This window comes from Cydia fagiglandana, chromosome 2 (assembly GCF_963556715.1).
Source record: "Cydia fagiglandana chromosome 2, ilCydFagi1.1, whole genome shotgun sequence".
NCBI classification, from domain to species: domain Eukaryota; kingdom Metazoa; phylum Arthropoda; class Insecta; order Lepidoptera; family Tortricidae; genus Cydia; species Cydia fagiglandana.
In genome coordinates, this window is record NC_085933.1 from 3565141 (window position 1) to 3587443 (window position 22303).

Sequence of the window (22303 nt, forward strand, 5' to 3'; positions counted from 1 at the left end):
ACTTGCTAAGAATAAAACTAAAACTCGCTACCGTTCTGTAGTAAATAAATATTGTGAATTTTAACTATAAAAATATTAACGTTTTGTAATTTACAGTAACGACAAATGCAGCCTATATAGTACAGTCGCCTGCAATAGTATAGGTATTACTATTCTAAGGCCGCAAAAATATGTGACACGCTCTTATAGCTCTATAAGAGCGTGTCACATATAGCGTGTCAGATATTTTTGCGGCCTTTGTTGTGTAACTTATTATTGCAGGTGACTGTACCGTTTTTTTATTATGCAGATCCAAAACCGACGTCAAGTTAATGTTCTGCTAACTTTACAGACCAAAGCTACTACCTACGTGTGCATGCCTATTACATTGAATTCTTCAGTTAAGTTTGCAATAGAAAGTATTTTTCAATGCATACCAATATACATGAAATTAATTATTTTCCTACGAATGATTAACATTTCAAAACCATTGAAAATTAAACCCTTCGGCACTGTCATTAGAGGTCAGTATAGCTCAGTGTCACAGTGATGTGTTTGATGATCTGGTCTCAAGAGATCAATTCAAGTAAATACATATTAACTTTTGCCTAGACGAAGTTCGAACACAGGCTATAATATAGGTATCCAAAATCATATTTGCCGTCAAGGCGTCCAGATTACAAAATCAACCTTACGCCACTTCTAATAGAGTTTAATATCAATGTGGCCGAGTGTCACAATCCACACTAATAATAATTTGGTCGCCATACACTACTCCATGGTCTGCCTACAAATGCTTGAGAATGCAGAGGACAGATTTGTCAATGCATTTAATTGGCAATATGTATTACATTCGCAAACAATAACCCAATATAAATCGTGTTCGCTAAAGCGCCTAGACGCCTTGCCTCTAGTTTCGCGTGAAATCAAACCTTACGTAACTGCAAATAAAGTTCACAATCAACGCGGCTCTGTGTCGCAAAACAATCTAAAATCATAATTGCCCTCAAGGCGTCCATTTCGTTACAAAATCAACTTTACGTCAGTTCTATTAGAGTCCACAATCAAAGTGGCTCAGTGTCACAAACACCCTTGCAAATGTTGACGTATTTACGTTTGCAAACAAAATTGAACTTTAACCCCATACAAATAGAATTTTAAATCATGTTTTCACTAAAGCTTATAGACGGCTTGCGTCTAGACTTTTCACATTAAATCAAACCTTATGTAACTGCAAATAAAGTCCACAATCAATGCGGCTCGGTGTCACAATCCACACTAGTGATAATCTGGTCACCAGACACCACACCATGGTCCGCCTTCAGGTGCTTGAGGATGCAGTGGACAGACTTGTCCATGTTGGCGTATTTGGTGCATTTGAACTGGCAGATCTTGCAGGAATAGAACTCGTCTTCGTCGCTTTCGAACACTTTCCACACCCAGCTGTTCTCGTCTGTGGACAGAAAATCATCATCATCATCATCATCAGGCCTTAGGCATCTTTACAGATGATAAAAATACGGTTCAGGATACTAGAGATGCCACGAATATTCGGCAACTATTCGGTATTCGGCCTATTCGGCCACTTTGCCGAATATTCGGTATTCTGCCGAGATGGGGGCCGAATATTCGGTATTCGGCCAAATTCACTGTTCGGAACATCTCTACAGGACAAAAGGTAAGAGATTCAAAGAATGTTGATAATGGCCGTGGGCATGTTATCTTCACGACAAGATTTGTCAGACTAATATTACGAGTATATCTTCTTCTATCCCCTGCCCTTATCCCACGTTATGTGGGATCGGCACTAATCAGAGTAATATTATATGTAGGAAAGTAAATCTCTACTTATTACTTCTTCATGCTTAAACCGCTGAACCAATTTAAATGAAATTTAGTTTGGAGATAGTTCTAGGGCCGAGGAAATAAATATGATAGATTTTATCAATCATCATCATCACCATCGTCCTACGCACATGAAGATCCTACCATACTAAATCAGAACAGGAGCGCTATGTTTGGTGACCTCAATTGCCTTATCTGCTCCGTCTAGCGGTTGAGGTGGTCTGTGATTTGACCTAAGAGCACAGACAAAACATCCTCCAGACTGAGCATAGTCGCGCTACCCCCTCTGCCACGCATACGGTAATTTTACTCCATGTTCGAGTCGAAAGTGTCTTTGTGTGACGTCCTTGTCTTTGAACGGACCAATCACGGCACGGGACTTCGCTCACCTCGTCCCGCGTACCCCCGCATTTATGGCATCATCGGTTGCATGAAATAAACTAAACTCGGTCTAGAGGATTCCTAGTCTATGCCTAAGAGTAACAGTAATACACAGCTAACTCACCTGCAACCTTGGTGTACACCTCCTTGTGTATCATCTTGATGTGTCTGTTCATGTTGCCTGTGGCGTTGCCGCCGTGAGAGATGTTCCGGTTGCACAGCTTGCACTGGGCCTGGGTCCCGCTCAGCTTCTTGAAGTATACAGCTAACTCACCTGCAACCTTGGTGTACACCTCCTTGTGTATCATCTTGATGTGTCTGTTCATGTTGCCTGTGGCGTTGCCGCCGTGAGAGATGTTCCGGTTGCACAGCTTGCACTGGGCCTGGGTCCCGCTCAGCTTCTTGAAGTATACAGCTAACTCACCTGCAACCTTGGTGTACACCTCCTTGTGTATCATCTTGATGTGTCTGTTCATGTTGCCTGTGGCGTTGCCGCCGTGAGAGATGTTCCGGTTGCACAGCTTGCACTGGGCCTGGGTCCCGCTCAGCTTCTTGAAGTATACAGCTAACTCACCTGCAACCTTGGTGTACACCTCCTTGTGTATCATCTTGATGTGTCTGTTCATGTTGCCAGTGGCGTTGCCGCCGTGAGAGATGTTCCGGTTGCACAGCTTGCACTGCGCCTGGGTCCCGCTCAGCTTCTTGAAATAGGACCATACCCAGCTTCGGTGGGCCTTCTTGTCCGGGCTCTCTACTGTGAGAAAAAGGTAAGTTAAAAACTAGTGGAAGCGCCCGGGGGTTATTCCCACTAGTTACCACGAAGTTGTTACCAGTGGTAACTACTGGGATTTCTTTTCCCATCTTTTACCACTGGTAACTACTGGGAAAAACCGGACAAAGTGGCGTACTAGAGGCCTATGCTCAGCAGTGAGCGATAAATGGGTTACATGATGATGAAGTTAGAAACTAGCTGACAATAAATACATCAGTGCTCTGTGAGCTCGCGACGCTATATGGCCCCGCAATATTAAAAAAACCGGCAAAGTGCGAATCGAACTCGCGCACGATGGATTCCGTACCATTGCGCAAAAAACGGCAAAATAATTACGTTCGTTGTATGGGAGCCCTACTTAAATATTTATTATATTCCGTTTTTAGTATTTGTTGTAGCGGCAACAGAAATACATCATCTGTGAAAATTTCAACTGCCTAGCTATCACGGTTCATGAGATACAGCCTGGTGACAGGCAGACAGACAATGGAGTCTTAGTAAAAAGGTCCCGTTTTTACCCTGTGGGCACCGTACGGTTCATCATCATCATCATACGGTTACGGTGGAATTACCCATTTATCTGTAATACGACCATGACATCCATACAGTAGGTAGAGAATAAGTAGGGTGACCAACTCACCAACACTCTGATCATCATAGTCCTTGTCCGTGATTTCCTCCGTTTTCACAGCGTAGGGTGTCTCCACTTCCTGAAGGTCCAGGATAGGGTCCGTCTCCCCCTTGCCCCCCACTTCGACTTGGTAGATGTTCGGGTGGCGAGTGCGGACGTGGCGGTTCATGTTGTTGGTGTTGCAGCCCTGTGAAATAATACTTTATTTCATAAAATAAGAACGCTAACCCCGAATAATTTGGTACAATGACCGGCCTGTTCCTCTGTGTCGCTCGCGCATAACCATATTGCTGTCCCGCTGATGACGCCGGCGGTCAATGCCACTGTGCGAGCGAGACAGCAGTATTATTACGCGTGTGCGATAGAGATGCTTTGTTGGGGAAACCAAGCGTCTCATCGTGGCACTTAGTACTTTTTAGAAATAGGCAATAACAGGCGTGTCTCATTCCGCGATTTCGTCGCTTTGCTACAGGTAGCTAAAAGTACATCCGTTCGGCCCCAATTTTGGGGTTTGCCATAAACCGCGCGTGGCGCTGTCGCCACCTAGCGGCCATATCTGTGCTGATCGTAACAGACGCGTTTCGTTAGAGAGTGAGTCTTCTGTACTTAGTACTATTCATTAGAACTCAAAAACCGTGCATCTTTTACTGGGGTTATGTTAGGCTGGTTAGGTTCCTCTTGAGTTGATCCACCTCCGGTGTCACTGTAACGTGATAGTTCTGGGACACCCTGTATGTTCATGTCAAGTTACATATAATTTAAGCATCCGATTGCATGGGAGGGGCTTCTTCACGGCGGGTTGGTGTGTACAAACACAAAGCTAACCTTGATAGACAGCACCACGTTACAGATGTTGCACCGGAAGATGATGGTGCTCAGCTTGTCGAAGTATTTCCACACCCAGCTGCGTTTCCGAGTCTCTGGAACACCCAACAATCAATCATCAATAAGGTTTTGGGAATAAATTAATTTTTGGTACAAGCATTTATCGCTGACAGTAGGTACTTTTCTTTCCACAGGCAACTAATACTGATTGAAACAATTCTAAAAACCCCAAACGTAATTAGGTTGCCTTGGTTTGTCACAGAGTTCCTATGGCCAACTCCTGTCTCCATCAGCAGATCAGTTTGATGGTATCATAATTCATAATATTGCATTGTCACCCGACTTACATACTCGTATGTATACAAAGTTTGAGCTTCATTGGAAACCGGGAAATGGGTAAAATTTTAGTTGCAAGATTTGACCCGTACAAATTTTTGTACATACAAAATAATATGGTGTATCGAACTATTTGAATACCTTGGATGGTACCTACTACAGTGAAACCTGGTTAATTGGCACCTGCATAAATGGAAAACCTCAATAATTGCAACCAAAAGTCCGATCCCGGTCCCTTGAGACCAAAAGGCCTCTATAATTGAAATTTTGGAACCTCTATAATTGCAATTTAGATTTTAGTGTTTTTCGTAATTTTGCCTCTGTAATTGACCACATCGCAACTAAGACCTCTATAATTGACACTGTGTTAAAAAATCCGTAATAATTGCTCTTTTTTTACCTCTATTATTGAAACGAGTCTTACTTATTACCTCTGTAATTGAAATAATGTAGTTGTAGACAGCAGAAACAATATTTTAATAGCAACGATCATTTTATTTATATCTCCATCCAGAATTCAATTTATTTATTGGGTATCTATCACAGCCTATAGTAGGTGAAATAGTTTTGTTAAAACCAAAAACAAAGTATGCTTTTTACATTCTAATAAAACTTTCTTTTACAATTCAATGGAATCTTTAAACCCAAATGAAAATAAAAAAATAAAGATAATAAAGTAGTAATTAATGTAGTGTAAAAGTGCAAGTATTGACAGAAGCTATACAGGGTGGAAAGGCACGACGATCCTTTCCGCAAAAGGCGGATTGTTTAGCCTAAGCTCTACATTTTCTTCATAGAAACTATGTTAATATGGGCAACCGTTTCTAAATTATGGCCTTTTAAACATCCATGCAAAAAACTACTTTGTTCTAACCCTAACAGGTGACAAGGTCAATGAACTCACTAGTAAACAATCTGTATACGACAGGAAATTGTACTAATTTGTTGCCATCCAACTATTCTTAGATCTGCTTACAACACGGTAAGAATCGTTGCAGGATTTTCGCTTTCTTAGTGGTTCCACTTGTTCAATACTTGAATGAAGTAGTTATGTTATTCCTTAATATTAATAATACTAACCACAACATTGTTTACAACGACAGTTTAAATTGTGACATTGACAACCACTTAAAAGTACGCAATCGTCTTATAAATATCTCTGGTTTCCTTGCCTGATAAAAAGGTTTTAGTTTCTTAACACGTTTCACAAAATTATTTTCGAATAATTCGAAACTATCTAAAATAATAAAAAAATACAAGTAGGTTGTGTTTGATAGACCAAATGAATTTGCAAAAATGAAATATCTACTAAGAATACATCAAGAATAAATAGGTACTTCTTAAATACCTAACTAACAAACCTTCTTGCGTGGTAGGAAATAGACAAGACGTCTGATGTTTGAAATTAAATTGTCATTGAACTTTACTTATCTAATGTCATATTCTTCAAATAAAAATACCGTTGTTAGATGCTCGTGGTTATTTAAATTTGTGGGACTGTGTAAAAGATATGGTGTACCAAACGGAATGTGAAACTGCGGACGAAATGAGACATTAAAGGCTAATTGCTGCTTTTGACAATCTGCGGAGGAACAATGAGGAACATTATCAAATATCTACTACAAAACTCTTCTCTTTCTTCTTCAATGAAATGACATGTGGGCAATGTGCGCGGGCTTGGGTGCGGGCTGCGGCGTAAGTAGGTACATTATAAGACGCGGAGGTACATTTGAAAACCGTATGTGAAAAGAAGATAGTGTTAAATATTGGCAAAAAGTAATTATCTAAGGAAGTAATAAAATTGTTTGTAATATTTTTGCATTCATTTGATTTATTTGTCATTTATGCGTCATTCATACATCATTGCGATTCTGTCAACGATCGGAAAAAAGCGTAAAGTCCCGAGCTTTTCCGACGGAGATCCTTAACCTAGCCGTCATGTGCACATGCTATAGGGTTATCACCACAGTTAAAAAGTAGAAAATTTGGTATTTTTATTTTTTACTCAATTAACGATTCTTACCATTACCAATCTGCTCTGTATCACTTAAACGACCTAATACTTCCGGGAAGGATCGTCGTGCCTTTCCACCCTGTATATAGCTTTTTTATAGACTAAAAACCCAGAACGTAAGCGTGTAAATCTACTTTCAATGGTTATTTGCACCTCTATAAAAGAAATTTGTCAGAACGCAACCTGTATTAATGAAAACTTCTATAATTGACACAACGATTTTTTTGAACCTCGTTAATTGACGCGACCTGCTTAAATGAAAAACCTGGTTAATTGACAAAAAATGGCCGGTCCCTTGAGATTGCAATTATCCAGGTTCCACTGTATATGACGCTGACTGTACCTGCATACATTGCAAGTTAAATAAAAGCTTAAAGCTCCGTCACACAGGTGCGTTTTGCGGGCGACGCGTGAGTGGGCACCGCTTTTACATATAAAACGCTCACGCCCCGCCCGGAGAATGCGCCTGTGTGACGGAGCCTTTAAACCGCTCAACTAATTTAGATGGGTGTGGAGAGTTAGGGGCCATCATCATCATCATCCATCATCATCATTCCACGCAAACGAAGTCGCGGGCAGAAGTTAGTCATTTAATAAAATTATAACACTTACCATGGTCACGTTTGTATTTCCTTTTCCTCGGTATCAACACATACTGAACATTAGACAGGTCACAGTCTGTCCGGGCGATGGTCTTTTCGCTGACAACCTCCTCCGTAGGCCCTTCACACACCTCGCCCAGGATCACCGGCTGTGTCTTCTCTGCACCATCTTCATTGAGAACATTCAACTGCAGGAACTCTATGCGAAACCCCACCGTTGAATCCGGGTTCTTATGTAAATCTATGACCTCTGCATGACTTGTTTTTAAATGGTCTAAGAGATCTAAGGACTTCTCTGAAGCTTGGACCACTTTCTCGCATATGTTGCATCGTTGGGCGTTGTCATCCTTCTTCATAAAATATATTGACACCCATTCTGGCAATTCTTCTGGGTTCTGCATAGCTGGAATCATTATTATATATTTATTTTCATGTCAGAGTACTATATAACTGATAACTGTACAACATTATAATAATTAAATAAAAGGATGAATAAATAAAAGGCATTTTCATTTATAAACTTTTTTTAATATATAAAGTCAAATAAGTTACATTTTTACAGAGAAATAATAACTTTCAGATCAAAGAAAGACTTGAAATGAATAAAGCTAGCAATGTATAAAAACCATAACATAAAATACTGCTTTTAAAATGCAGTTTGGGACATTTACTATTCTGGATGGGCTAAAAATATTTCCAATTATTTGAAAGTCTAACTTGTCTCATTTGGATTGGGCAAGGAAACTATTCTAGAGTCAACCACATTTTGTGGAATCTTAGGAGTACCTAGTTAAATTTAGTTAAATCATGTTATTTCTACTGTGACTTAGAGCTGCCATCATATATTTTGATCTAACACTATTCCAATTGCTTTCTTTATAGTTTTTTAAAGTAACAAAATAAAGTGCCAATTACATGTACATGGTCGCCACGCACGTTTTGTAGGAAGGCAGTCAGCTTCCCTACTAAAAGTGCTCAACAACCATGTACATGTAAAAAGCACTTTAGTTTAAAAGTGTCTACTGGCATGAATGAGCAACAGATAATACTTGAGAAAACACATATAAAACTTAGCCTGTGGCTTCAATAAAAACTCTTGAGTCTGCAGAAAGAGAAGAGTTGTGAAATGTATCGGATCCAATATATTCCACAACTCTTCTCTTTCCGCACAAACTCTACCACTTATGATTTAAGCAAGAATGTAAATAAAATTGATCTACTAGGGCTGTGCTATGGAGGATCACAACTACCATAATTTTATGTAACTTACAAATCATATTTGTGGAACTATTATCACAGAAAATAAATATTTGATGTATACTAACATGTAATGCATTTCATATTATTCCAAATAATAGCGTGTACAAGTATGTATGCAAGATTAAGAACTGCATGAAATGCAATATATCATGTTCTGTTCACTTTGTATATTATAAGTTACATAAAAGTACAGCAGTTGAGAGACCCAAGCCTATAACAATAAATAATGCACACATATAAAGCATTGAACTTGTAATCTAGCCTCTCTAAAGTATATATAACATAACATCAAACGATTCCACTATCCATTTTAAATGTATTCTACATACCATCAGAGAACATAGGCTTCTTATGGTTGTGGAAATCTCTGACAACTTCAACACCGCACACTTGCATGTTTATGACGGAAATACAACCTGTTTTCTGCCGGTACGAGCAGCACCACTGCTCTGCACCGCACTGCAGCCTACTCTTGAACACGTAAGTGTAACCTTTGTAGAGAATCTGGTGGCCTTTCCTTGTGGGGACGCACTGCACTAAATCTTCGCCTGGAACGATCAAACAGTTATTCGAATGAAATTCGCAGAAAGAACAACTAATCTGAATGGAAACTAGCACTGGTATATTTAAAATCAAGGCAGAAATTAGGAGATATGTAATGTTTTCGAATGTTCGAATTGTAAACAGTTGATTTGAGTTAACAAAATAGCCTCAAGGTTAGATATATTTTTTGTTATTTTACACGCGGAGTAGTATTGCATTATCATTCACCGACGTTACGTTAAAGGAATAAATTGTCATGATAATAAACAAAATAGGAGGGAAAAAAGAAAACATTAAAATAAATGCGTATGTGACGCAACAGAACCTGTCAGGTTGACGTTAGGAGGTTAGCAAATGCATTGCGTTCCGTTTCACAGGTTTGACGAGTTCGAGTTGATAGCGTCTCATGTTGCACTATAGATGGCGTTATTAGGCAATTTTTAGGATACGGTTTTCAAATAAAGTATAGGTTTACTTAACAATAAAACACAATGTTTTTATACTTTTTAATAATAAAAATACCTTACCGTCTACAGTCTAATATAACTATAAGTGCAGTCTCGCTATAGCCGAAAGAGGTCGAATAATGAAATGACCGGCATATGCTATGATTATGAGATCCTATTTAGAATAATAAAAGGAGAAAATGCTTAGTTATTATCCTCATAGTAGCAAGTAACAACAACGAAGGCATTAATTATCATAGCTCTACAAAAACTGTGCTTGCACATAAACACATAAAAATTAAAATGAATACTTATTTTTGGTCGTTTTAACGTTAGCTACATGATTATGGACTCCAACGCGTCTCACTATAGTATTATCTATGGTGTACATAGCTGCCTTGCATCCATGCATGGCCTTCTGACACCACCATCTGACCTTGCCCCCTTGAACACGTTGCCTGTAAAATATGTAGTCGCCCATTTTGATAAGCTGATTTCCTTTTCGAGAAATCCCGAATTCTGGTTCTGAAAGGTCTGAAGATTTTATACAATGCAAGTACACTGATTTTCATTAATGATTATTACTCAGAATCATGGTCTCTTTGTTTTTAAAAAGACATTTCCCAGTTACGAGCTTCTCGACAAAAAAAAAACTACATAGTTTAATTGACTGCTATTAAGTATATGTACATGTCTATTTTCCTATTAATTCGTGAGTGAAACTGAAGCCACAGTCCACAAGGGACTGCAACAGTACATTTATGTACCGGTCGTATGGCGCCTGCAATACGGCCACATCACAAAATAGCCACGTCAAATTAAGCCGAATTTGGGCAAGCTGCGGAAATAATTCGTGTAGTTTTGAAAATTGGTACAGGCATACCTTGTGGTGTCTAGATAAACATACTAAAAGTCCTCGAGGGTAGGGGGTGTGCTGGGGGTGTAAAGGGGGGGTTGAAGGTACCTTTTTTCATATTTTTGCTCATATCTCGAAAATGTCTACGAATTGCATTATAATTACTTCGGACAAAAGTTTTAACATAAAATTTACTACAAATTTGGTTATGTTTATTTTTACTCTGCGATCAATACTTTAGGAGCTACAGGCTGTTAAAGTTAAATAAGAGATAAAAAATAGACGGTTTAAAAAAACGTCGTATTTTCATAATTGTTCATCATAAATAAAAATTTTAATTGAGAATAAGCAAGCTAAATGACCTGCTGATAAAATATAAAAAAACCGGCCAAGACCATGTCGGGTCATGCTCAGTGTAGGGTTCCGTAGTTACCCGTCCGTCAAAATAGACTATTTGCAAAAACTCAAAAACTGCTTAATCGATTAGGTTCGCTATATTTTTCTCTGAAAGTCTTTACTAAGCTTTACTTTCACGATTTTTTTCATATTTTTTGGACCCATGGTTCAAATGTTAGGGGAACTAAAGTGGAAAACACAACTTTTTTTCTTTCAGATCGATTATTCCCGAAAATATTAAGTAGATCAAAAAATGGTTCTCGAAGACCCGTATTCGTTTTAAAAGACCTATCCAACGACACCCCACACTATAGGGTGGAAGCGAAAAAAAAATTCATCCCTTTTTTAATGTACGGCAGCCATTAAAAAAATATTTTTTCTAATTTATATTTTACAACTTTGTCAGCGTAACTGATTTATATATTCGTGTCAAATTTAAACATGAAAACTAAAAAAAAATTTTTTTATGGTGGTTGCCCTACATTAAAGTGGGGATGAAATTTTTTTTCGCTTCCACCCTATAGTGTGGGGTGTCGTTGGATAGATCTTTTAAAACGAATAAGGGTCTTCAAGAACCATTTTTTGATCAACTTAATATTTTCGGAAATAATCGATCTGAAAGAAAAAAAGTTGTGATTTACCTCTTAGTTCCCCTAACTTTTGAACCATGGGTCCAAAAAATATGAAAAAAATCGTGAAAACATAACTTAGTAAATACTTTCAAGTAAAAATATAGCGAACCTAATCGGTACAGCTGTTTTTGAGTTATGGCAAATAGTCTATTTTGACAGACGGGTGACTACGGAACCCTACACTGAGCATGGCCCGACATGAATATGGCCTATTTTTTTATATTTTATCAGCAGGTTGCTTAGCTTGCTTACTCTAAGCTAATTTTTTTATTTGTGATGAACAATTACAAAAAAACGACGTTTTCTTAAACCGTCTATTTTTTATTACTTATTTAACTTTAACAGCCTGTAGCCCCTAAAGTATTGATCGCAGAGTAAAAATAAACATAACCAAATTTGTAGTAAATTTTATGTTAAAACTTTTGTCTTAAGTAATTATAATGCTATTCGTACAGATATTCGAGATATGAGCAAAAATATGACAAAAAGTACCTTCAACCCCCCTCTACACCCCCAGCACACCCCCTACCCTCGAGGACTTTTAGTATGTTTATCTGGACACCACAAGGTATACCTGTACCAATTTTCAAAACTACACGAATTATTTCCGCAGATTTTTCTAATTTGCTTAGGCTAAAAATAATAGTTTTGTTAGAGATTAGGCCTTAATTAAAAAATAAAATAAAGAAAAGTATACTTTTGAGCCTTTTGTGTCCATGTCATTGTGGCTGAAATGAAGGCACCAAACCGACTTGATATTGCAATTGTTTGCATAGCTCAACAGATGGCGCTAGTGGTTACAAAAGTTATGAAAATGTTGATTTAATATCGTTGAAAAAATTAGAGATTTAATAAAATGACGAGTAAAAAATAAAACAAAAGGATAATATACTATTTATTGTATCATTTTAATATTCAATATAAGTATAAACTTGCATTTTGATTTATTTCGCTCTTATTTGTTCTATTAATTATTTTACATATGTAGGACCACCCCATATTGTTATTATGGATTATTAGTACTTATATTACAAATGGTAAGTCAACATAGTTTAGTAACTAATTACTTTCCTATTCCATTCAACCCAAAACAGCCAGGTACTGAAGTATAGATGCTGCTGTCAACGTCTAACTATTTTTTTTAGTAAGTACACTTAGGTGCAAAACTGTCCCAATAGTAGCATCTTAGTAGAATGTGGAGAAGTGGATGTCGATCGAGGAGAGGGGCACATGATTAATACATACCAGTACTATTTAAAATTTCCTACAAATCAGCCTTACAATATGATATAGGTACTTAGAATTTACGGTTATTTTGTAATTTAGAATCGAAAAGTAGAAAAAAACACATTTTAATTTTTTCGAATATTTCTAGTTCCTCTTATGGAAACTCCAAATAGGGAACCATACATAATTAAGAAATTCAGCCTCTATAAAATAAGGTATCAAATGTTTAAATCACAAACATAGTTTTGTAGTTATGGCAGAGTAAAAGTCGTCGTCTTGCATCTACACAGCTGTCCTCACTTTATAATACCTCCCAGAGCTATCGACCTGCATCGTCGGCACGCCGTGGTTGTGCGTTCCGTTCTTGCCGACGACCCGAGTATGACAGCAGATTAGCACGGCGGGGCATCCGTACCGCGTCCGTGACGAACAGTACCACCGGACCCGGTTCCGTTGGTTTACGTAGTTGGTCTTCCAGTAGGTGTACCCGTTGTGCTGGAATAGGGTTGTGCCGTGGCTGGTCATTATAAATGTCCCTGGAAACATGTTAGAATGACACAAAGTTAGGTACAGCCACCGGCAATACATATGTTAAGAGGCCCACTGATTAACAGTCCGCCGAACGGTATCGGCCTGTCAGTTAGAACAAAATTTTGACAGCTCCGAACAACTGACAGGCCGATACCGTCCGGCGAACTGTTCATTTACGCTGCGAAGGCCGCAAAAACATGTGACACGCTCTTATGCCTCTACGAATAAGATCGTGTCAGATATTTTTGCTGCAATGTTTAACATATTATTGCAGGAAAATTACGGAATTTTAAGATGTCTTAGACATAGGAATTAGGTTGTCAAGCCAGATACCTAAGTAGATGTAAATTATAGTTATTACTTAAGCAGAATTAAACATGTTTCTAATTATAATGGAAAAGTACGTCCAAGTATTTACGTTTACGTTTTACATACAAAACTTCTACTAACAGTAAAACTCGTTCGTTTTAAAATGGGAGCGGTTTAGCGGCGGCTTAGTGACTCATGAGACTCTTAATAACGTTCAACTCAGTTTTGTTTTTGTTTACCATACACCTAGTATTACATAGATGAGCAATACGCGTGCCTGCGTAAGGGACAAAACATACGCAAAGCGACAATATTAGAAACACGTTTTAACATTCCTGACAACATACCAAAAACAATCTACGTAATTCGGCGGTCGGGTTATTTATTGCCCACCATAAACCAGACTAAATTTTTGGTGGGGAACAAACAAAAAGTGAGACTATGACAAGGACAAGCAATAATACCGCTTTCTCTGCTACTCCCACTGAAATTTCCATAAGTGCATCTCGTTCGGTCGTTTGGCCCCTCCCCGTCTCATCTCTATATTATTGTACCTCTATGTTGTTTACCCATTTTATGGATATGTTAACATGTAAACTGGCTTTACGAATAAAATGATTGTGATAATGAAAATCCATAGACACTTGAACGAGCAATATTATTAAGTACTCGTAAAGTGTATTGCCTCCACGTGTCGGTGCAAATCAATGAGCTCATTCGATAAAACTTACGTAGACAATAAATCGACGTTATCTGTCCGTTATCTTAAAATGTCGATATAAATATGGTAAGGCAATTTGCAGAATAACACTGTAGGCAATAAATATCTACATTTTTATTCTATTGAACGCAAAATAGATTTTTTATAAACGCTTTTGTACTAATTTAGTACCTATGGGAGCGACATGGCTTATTTCAGTTGCGTTTACGTTTACCGATCAAAACACAGGTATATGTGCCTACAGATGTAGGTAGTGTATAATTGTTATCCATCGTATTTTCTCGGAAACATTCGTATTTGTTAAGCTACTTCAGTCAACCTAATTACTTTTTGTACTGTGAGACTGACTGAAATAACAAGACACGTTCGTACGTTTCCATGAAAAAACGATGAACAATAATTATGCAATACATCTGTAACTACATAAATTATATTATAAATATTTGCAAAAAAATACCAAACTCGTTGAAAACCCAGCCCAGGTTTCGATCGAAACGAAGGCTTTCTTTATTTTTAGGTAGGTAGGTACATATAAAGACTAAGAAAAAATATTCTCATCGTTTTCCCCGGAAATGTTCATTTGTGTAATAAGTAATTACGTTAACCATTATCCGTAATTAGTATGGCGACCTTTAGACCACAAGGCCATTTTTTGAACGTTATCATATCAACAACCTATGTCAACATATTTCCGCTTCTTCTATCGTGAATATACCTCCTCGTAAAATGCATGCCACGCGCATAAATGGGTAACTTTATTCTCTAATCTAATCTCTTATTTTAGTACAAAACTAGACATATTTTATAGTAGATTAAGCAATCGAATTAGCAATACTAATGCCCCACTAGGCGGTATAAGGTGCGCGGTGATTTTCTTAGGTACAAAGAAGGTAGCCGTTTTGCGAGACTAAATCGGGGGGCACGGCAGTGCCCCCGCCAAGTCGAGCGCGAAGCAAACACTGCCGTACCATCCTTTACTGGAACCATTTCGCCGCATTTTCAGGCCCCTATTTGAGAACCTCTGGATAAGACCAGAACGCAGAAATTTTGGTCATCTAGTAAGCTATAATCACATACTTAAAATCCAAAATTTCAAGTCTGTAGGTCATTTCGTTCCGAAGTTAAGCGAAAGCAAAGTTTCGCATTTATGAAACTCACTCATGATCATCAGAATAGAACTAGTACTTCCCATAAACTCAGAGAGCTGAAATTTGGTACAGAGTTAGGGTTTAATGGCCACATAAAGGGAAAACCTAAAAATATTGCAATATCAGTCACGTTTTAAAGATCTAAGAACTGCATAAGTAAGTTTGTAATCCCATATAAATATATGATATTACAAAGTTACTGTTGCAGTTCCTACAAATAGTAGGTAAAGTAAAGGTACACTACGATGTACGATGTGAGTATGAATGAAGATATGTTTAGTTATGATATGTGTATACATAGTATGGGTATGAGTACCCGAAAAGAAGGACTGCCTACAAAAAGAGATGAGATCCCATCAAAAACATTACATGTAAAAAGGTGCAAGTCTCGCAACGCTTTTACTACAAAAAAGTTTTGAGATGTAATGTGAAACCAAGTCGGTTATTTTAATCAGTGCCAATATGCCCACGTTTCTACAAAAAGAAGTGAAATCCCACCAAAAACATTCTGTAAAAAACTAGCCAAGTCTCGATGGAGCTGCTTGTTTATCTCTAAAAAGTAATGAAATCTAGACAAAGTCGTGCCAAGTCTAAGGTTCCTTACTGCGATTTCTTTATTATTATAGTTAATGTTGTGTGACTTGGCCATTGAAGGGTACACAAGGGTACAAAACCAGGTGCTCCATGACACCATTGCACCAATCTGTCGCCAGAACCGCTACCCATTGACGATGGAAAATTGCCACTTGGAAAACGTTGATTCAATAACCAGTCAATTGTAGGCTTGATAAAGCTGCGTATTTCAATAATACTTATGTATGGGCGAGCCTGAAACAAACACTTCTTTTTGGTGCAATGGCAGATTGGTGCAATGGTGTCATGGAGCACCTGGTTTTGTACCCTTGTGTACCCTTCAACGGCCAAGTCACACAACATTAACTATAATAATAAAGAAATCGCAGTAAGGAACCTTAGACTTGGCACGACTTTGTCTAGATTTCATTACTTTTTAGAGATAAACAAGCAGCTCCATCGAGACTTGGCTAGTTTTTTACAGAATGTTTTTGGTGGGATCTAGATTATATATTACATCTGTAAATACAGATGCTACATGCAGCCTATCCTTCAGGCAGCCCATAGATGACCTTAATAAGTATTTACTTAACAACCGTCTCAGTTAAACTGTAGACCTATAGGTAGGTAGATTCCGAAACTGGCTAGTCAGCCATGATATCAATATTTATGCCTTTTAAAAGCACCCAATTGACGAGAAGGGCCAACTTAACATAATACAAATCAGCTTCATGCAGCCTATCCTTCAGGCAGCCCATAGATGACCTTAATAAGTATTTACTTAACAACCGTCTCAGTTAAACTGTAGACCTATAGGTAGGTAGATACCGAAACTGGCTAGTCAGCCATGATATCAATATTTATGCTTTTAATGCCTATTAAAAGCACCCAATTGACGAGTAGGGCCAAAAGGTCACTTTTTATAGAATTACACCATACGCATGGAAGGTGAGTGCTTTCATCATCTCAGCCATAAGACGTCCACTGCTGAACATAGGCCTCCCCCTTGGACCTCCATACGTGCCGGTTGGAAGCGACTCGGATCCAGCGTCTTCCGGCGACCTTAACAAGGTCGTCTATCCATCTTGTGGGTGGACGTCCTACGCTGCGCTTGCTAGTCCGTGGTCTCCACTCGAGCACTTTTCGACCCCATCGGCCATCTTCTCTGCGTGCAATGGCCTGCCCATTGCCACTTCAGCTTGTTAATCCGGTGGGCTATGTCGGTGACTTTAGTTCGTCTACGGATCTCCTCATTTCTGATTCGATCACGTAGAGAAACTCCGAGCATAGCCCTCTCCATAGCTCGTTGAGCGACTTTGAGTTTTGAGATGAGGCCGATAGCGAAAGACCACGTTTCGGAGCCGTAAGTCATCACTGGTAACACACATTGATTAAAGACTTTCGTCTTGAGGCACTGAGGCCACTGAGGTATTGCGGACGAAAAGACGTTACGTTGTGGTGAGTGCTATAGTTATTGGCAACTCCATAGTAATTGGTCACTCTATAGCTCCATACAAGACAGAAAGAAACAAAGCAATAATTATGTCTTATTGTTAAAAGTAGCCAATTTCCATGGATGGACCAATAATTATAGCATTCACCCTAGTAAAGTCAATTTAATAGTTCCATGTAGAGTTATTAAAAGTTTTAAATAATTAATGAACTAGGACACAAACGGACTTTAGTCATGACAAAGTAAATTACTGTGTGGTTAAGGAATTAGTGGAGACATTATGGTAATAGCTCTTTATTGATTTTTAAATACGCCAAGAGTTAAATAGACGTGATAATTAGGACTGGACTTAGATAATGGGTTTTAGTATTACACTCCGAACTTGTTCGCCGCAAACTTAAAATTAGAGTACATATTATAAGCGGGAGCGAAACTTTAGTGCAAATGATGCCATTATATGGACAGTCAGTTAACGTAGCGGATCAGACGACGCATCAAAAGTATCTTCTACATATAAAAGGTCACCCCACACTATAGTTCGTTTTTTTAGCATTAGAAATAAGGAAAACAATCTTGATGTGTCTTTTAATTGAAAAACACATTAAAAAAATAAGTTACGGCAGATATGTAACAATTATGAATCTAATACGATCATTTTATATTCTTCTGCTTTCATAAATAATAGTTACTGACTTTTAAAAAGCGTTTTTCAATTATAAGACATATCAAGATCGCTTACCTTCTATACCTTACCTTAAAAAACGAACTATAGCGTCTCCCGAGCGTCGGCGAAGTCGGCTCTAGCCAACTCCAGCTGCTGCTCGACGCAACGGTGGAGCCACTACGCAGCGACGCCATTTTCCATGGAAGATATATCTGGATTAGTTTTAACTATCCCGCAGTCTAAATTGCCCCCTGCACCTTAGATCTCTATTTGGAAAGGTATTCCAGATAATTTTGGCGCGTTGTTTCATCAGGTACTTTTGATGCTGACAGTACCTTATAGAAAGGTGCGAGTGATTTAAAGTGAGAGGTACTTACCTATCGTCGGCTTTAGTCGCAAACCTCGTAACTCCATTTCAAGGAAATTAGTAATTGCTACCTTGGACAACAATACTTATAGTCGTAAACCTCGTAACTCCCCCGGAGGAATTCCGAGGTTTGCGACTTAAGCTTTTTTATGCAGAAAGTCATATAAGCTAGTGTCGGACAAAATTGCATGGCTTTTGCAGCGATCAAGTGTGGCAATATCGTCATCATGTCAAATTTCGATGAAAATACGTTTATAATGACACTTATTTTGTCCTATTCAAGTCGGTGTTCTATTAGAAGCAGGTGGCATGGTGTTAGTTTCTATTAGAAGCAGTGGTGGCCGAGTGGATATGACGTCTGACTTTCAATCTGGAGGTCGCGGGTTCAAATCCTGGCTCGTACCAATGAGTTTTTCGGAATTTATGTACGAAATATCATTGGATATTTACCACTAGCTTTTCGGTGAAGGAAAACATCGTGAGGAAACCTGCATACATCTGCGAAGAAATTCATAGGTGTATGTGAAGTCCCCAATCCGCATTGGGCTAGCGTGGGGACTATAGCCCAAAAACCCTCTCGCGCATGAGAGGAGGCCTGTGCTCAGCAGTGGGACGTAAATAGGCTGAAATGATGATGATGATGAAGTCGGTGTTCGTAGATGTCATAAAACTATGCATTTGTTTGCTGCAGAACAGACTGATCATTAATCTTGATACGTCTACCCACGAAGTCAAAGGTTACAAGTTCGATCCCGGCCGTGGCCAATATTTTCAATTAAGCATTTGTTCGGTCTGGCCGTACCGTCTGTGTCATCAATAAAACCCTGTCATAATAAGGTATCTTATCGTTATGGAACGATATTTGTGACTCTCCACGTGAAAAGGTATCTTATGGCGGATGGCGCTTACGTCGCATAGCATCGCAATAGTATTAGTGCGGCGTTAATAATAGCGTAAGCGCCAACCGCCATAAGTTACCTTTACCCGTGGGACGTCACATAAATGTTCCATCTGAACTTCAGAAGTATCTGAACGTACTTATTTATTGTGACTTTGGGTTTCCCGATGTTTATTTTCTCATTTAGGTGAATAAACTTGTAAGTAGAAACCGAACAAGTGTGACTAGGACTCGCCCACCGAGGGTTCCGTACTTAAAAGTAGCACCATCATTGCAGCAGCTGGTTTATTGGTATGACAATTTTCATGTTACGCCTACCTGGTAGTTATTTATATTGCCAATAGCTTAAGCCGAAATCGGACATAAATTCATCATCGACTACCTCTGTCATGGTTTATTGTGACTCATAAGCATAACTATTGTTTTATTTAATTTACAAGTAATATATATTTTCATAGATCTATGAGTAATTGAGTAACCTCACTTCTGCTTATATCATTGAATATGAATATAACTCAAATAAGTTCTTAGAAATTCATTGGTACAAAAAGAAGTCAGTTTAACCCATTACCGCATAGATTTTTTATTCTCTACTAATTAAATACTTAGTATGTAATAAAATATTATAAATGTAATATAAAAAAGAAATTAGAAAATCTCAATTCGACCCAGTTAAAAATATTAATAAATAATTTGGCCAAGTCCGAGATAGCTCGAGGCATTTAGTGTTCCGTAAGGCTACCATCAGTTTGGCATTGACATAATGACATAAACGATATCGTGAACGTAATTTACTTCCTATAGGTATATCTCTTTCGCACTAATATGTCAGTACGAGCGAGATGCATAGAAAGTAAATTACGTTCACGCCCACGGTAGCGTTTATGTCAATGCCAATCTGATGGTAGCCGTACCGCTCGCATCGTTACATTTTACAGGGGTTGTTTGCCTGTTTTTAGGATATCGTATTCAACTACACACACAGAACAATAGTACAAAGTGTCTAAGTGCGAAGGTCGAAGGCCGAGCTTTAGCAAAATGTCATCGCTTTAGCACAGAGCAATATTACAAGTGTCTAAATATGAAGGCCAAAGGCCGACCTCCGCGTAGCCCGAAGGCCCGAAGCGTCCAGGATGTCAGTGCTTTAACACAGAACAATAGTACAAGTGTCTAAATGCGAAAGCCGAAGGCCGAGCTCCGCGTAGGGCCGAAGGCCCGAAGCGTCCAGTGGCCTATTTTATAAAGCTACAAATTACAATTTACAAGCGGAAGTCTCTTTCTAACCCTATGTATTAGAACAAGACTTCCGCTTGTAAATTGTAACTTGTAGCTTTATAAAATAGGCCACAGGATGTTAGTACTTAAACACAGAACAATAGTATAAGTGTCTAAATGCGAAAGCCGAAGGCCGAGCTCCGCGTAGGGCCGAAGGCCCGAAGCGTCCAGGATGTTAGTACTTAAACACAGAACAATAGTATAAGTATCTAAATGCGAAGGCCGAAGGCCGAGCTCCGCGTAGGGCCGAAGGCCCGAAGCGTCCAGGCTGTCAGTTCTGTGTTTAACCACTGACATCTTGCAGGCTTCGGGCCTTCGGCCCTACGCGGAGCTCGGCCTCCGGCCTTCGCATTTAGACACTTGTATTAATTACCTGTGTTTAGAACTGACCTCCTGGATGCTTCGGGCTTTCGGCCCAATGCGACTTCAGCCTTTGGATCTTGCAACTTAGACACTTGTACTTAAAAATGCTTGGAAAAGTTACGGGAGGCGCGCGTCTGTCGGACGCTTCGGATCTTCGAATCGCTCCTTCGGCCTTTGCATTTAGTTAGATTCTTGTACTATTGCTTTGTGTTTGAATACCGAAGTCGAGCATCTCGCGAATGCTTGATGTATTATAATAATTTAGAGTAAGGCCAAGCGCAAATGCAACGTATGTGTTTATATGTTAGTGCGCGCATATGCGACAAAAAAATCGCAGTGATTTTAAAATTGTGATTTGTCACATTTTTCCGCGATTGTTCGCGATGCGATTGTCGCAAAGTGATTGCAGCATGCGGAGTTGTATGGCCCCGCGCGCACTATGATAATATTGATAATAAAATCGCACCCTGGCCGGACCTCAGTCGGCATTTCGCTCTCCAAACCCCAACATCTCGGCACCTGCATCTCCAATGGAGTCTCAAAATGAGACGCTAGATGTTGACCATTTAATTATGGAAATAGACGGGGATCACCTTTGTGTTATAAATGCTCAAAGTCATACAGCAATCGCATATTAAAGACACGTTTCATGACAAGCGACTGGTACGAAATCCATGTTGAGAATGAACAAATCGTCGACTTTTTCATCGCAGTGCGCGCAGTGAATTTTCAGCGATATACTTAAACTAATAACGCATAGACAGATAGTCCCCATACCAGCCCTATGGAACTCTCCACGCGAGCTCGGATTTATACCTACGAATCTGCTCCCGTTCACGGTAGAAAAGCAAGCCAGTTAGTTGCCACACGCGCTCATGTACGCACGTCACCGCGCGCCGCACTGTCAATCTTTACAATTGTTACAAGCTATTACGTAGTAGGTACCTACCTACTATTGAATTTCTTTAATTAAACATGTAATGTTTATGAAGTATGTATGACAAATGTATAGTTTTAGATATCTATCTATTTAAAATAGATAGCAAATTTTTAATTTATTTTGGTAAATGTTTATTTTAACGACATTAAGTTAACTTTACACCGGAAAGTGCCTACTCATTTTTGCTCTGGTTAACTTATAATTAATTACCTGTATTCATGGGGTTTCTATTATTTTTCTTTATTACGTAACATTAATCTGGTTTTAAATTACACTAAGTTTTAAAACTAATTCATGCTGGGATTATTGCGCGGGA

General features: G+C 38.8%; 1 protein-coding gene across 1 annotated transcript; it reads right to left on the minus strand.

The window, feature by feature from the left end:
• Positions 1-1215: 1215 nt before the first annotated feature.
• On the minus strand, positions 1216-9507 carry LOC134672319 (uncharacterized). Its single transcript, XM_063530218.1, has 6 exons — positions 8975-9507; positions 7396-7788; positions 4434-4528; positions 3618-3795; positions 2330-2959; positions 1216-1432 (listed from the first exon to the last, which is right to left on the minus strand). The coding sequence occupies exons 1-6, from the start codon at positions 9039-9041 to the stop codon at positions 1230-1232; spliced, it is 1566 nt and encodes a 521-aa protein (XP_063386288.1). The 5' UTR covers positions 9042-9507; the 3' UTR covers positions 1216-1229.
• Between the last annotated feature and the right edge of the window lie 12796 nt (positions 9508-22303).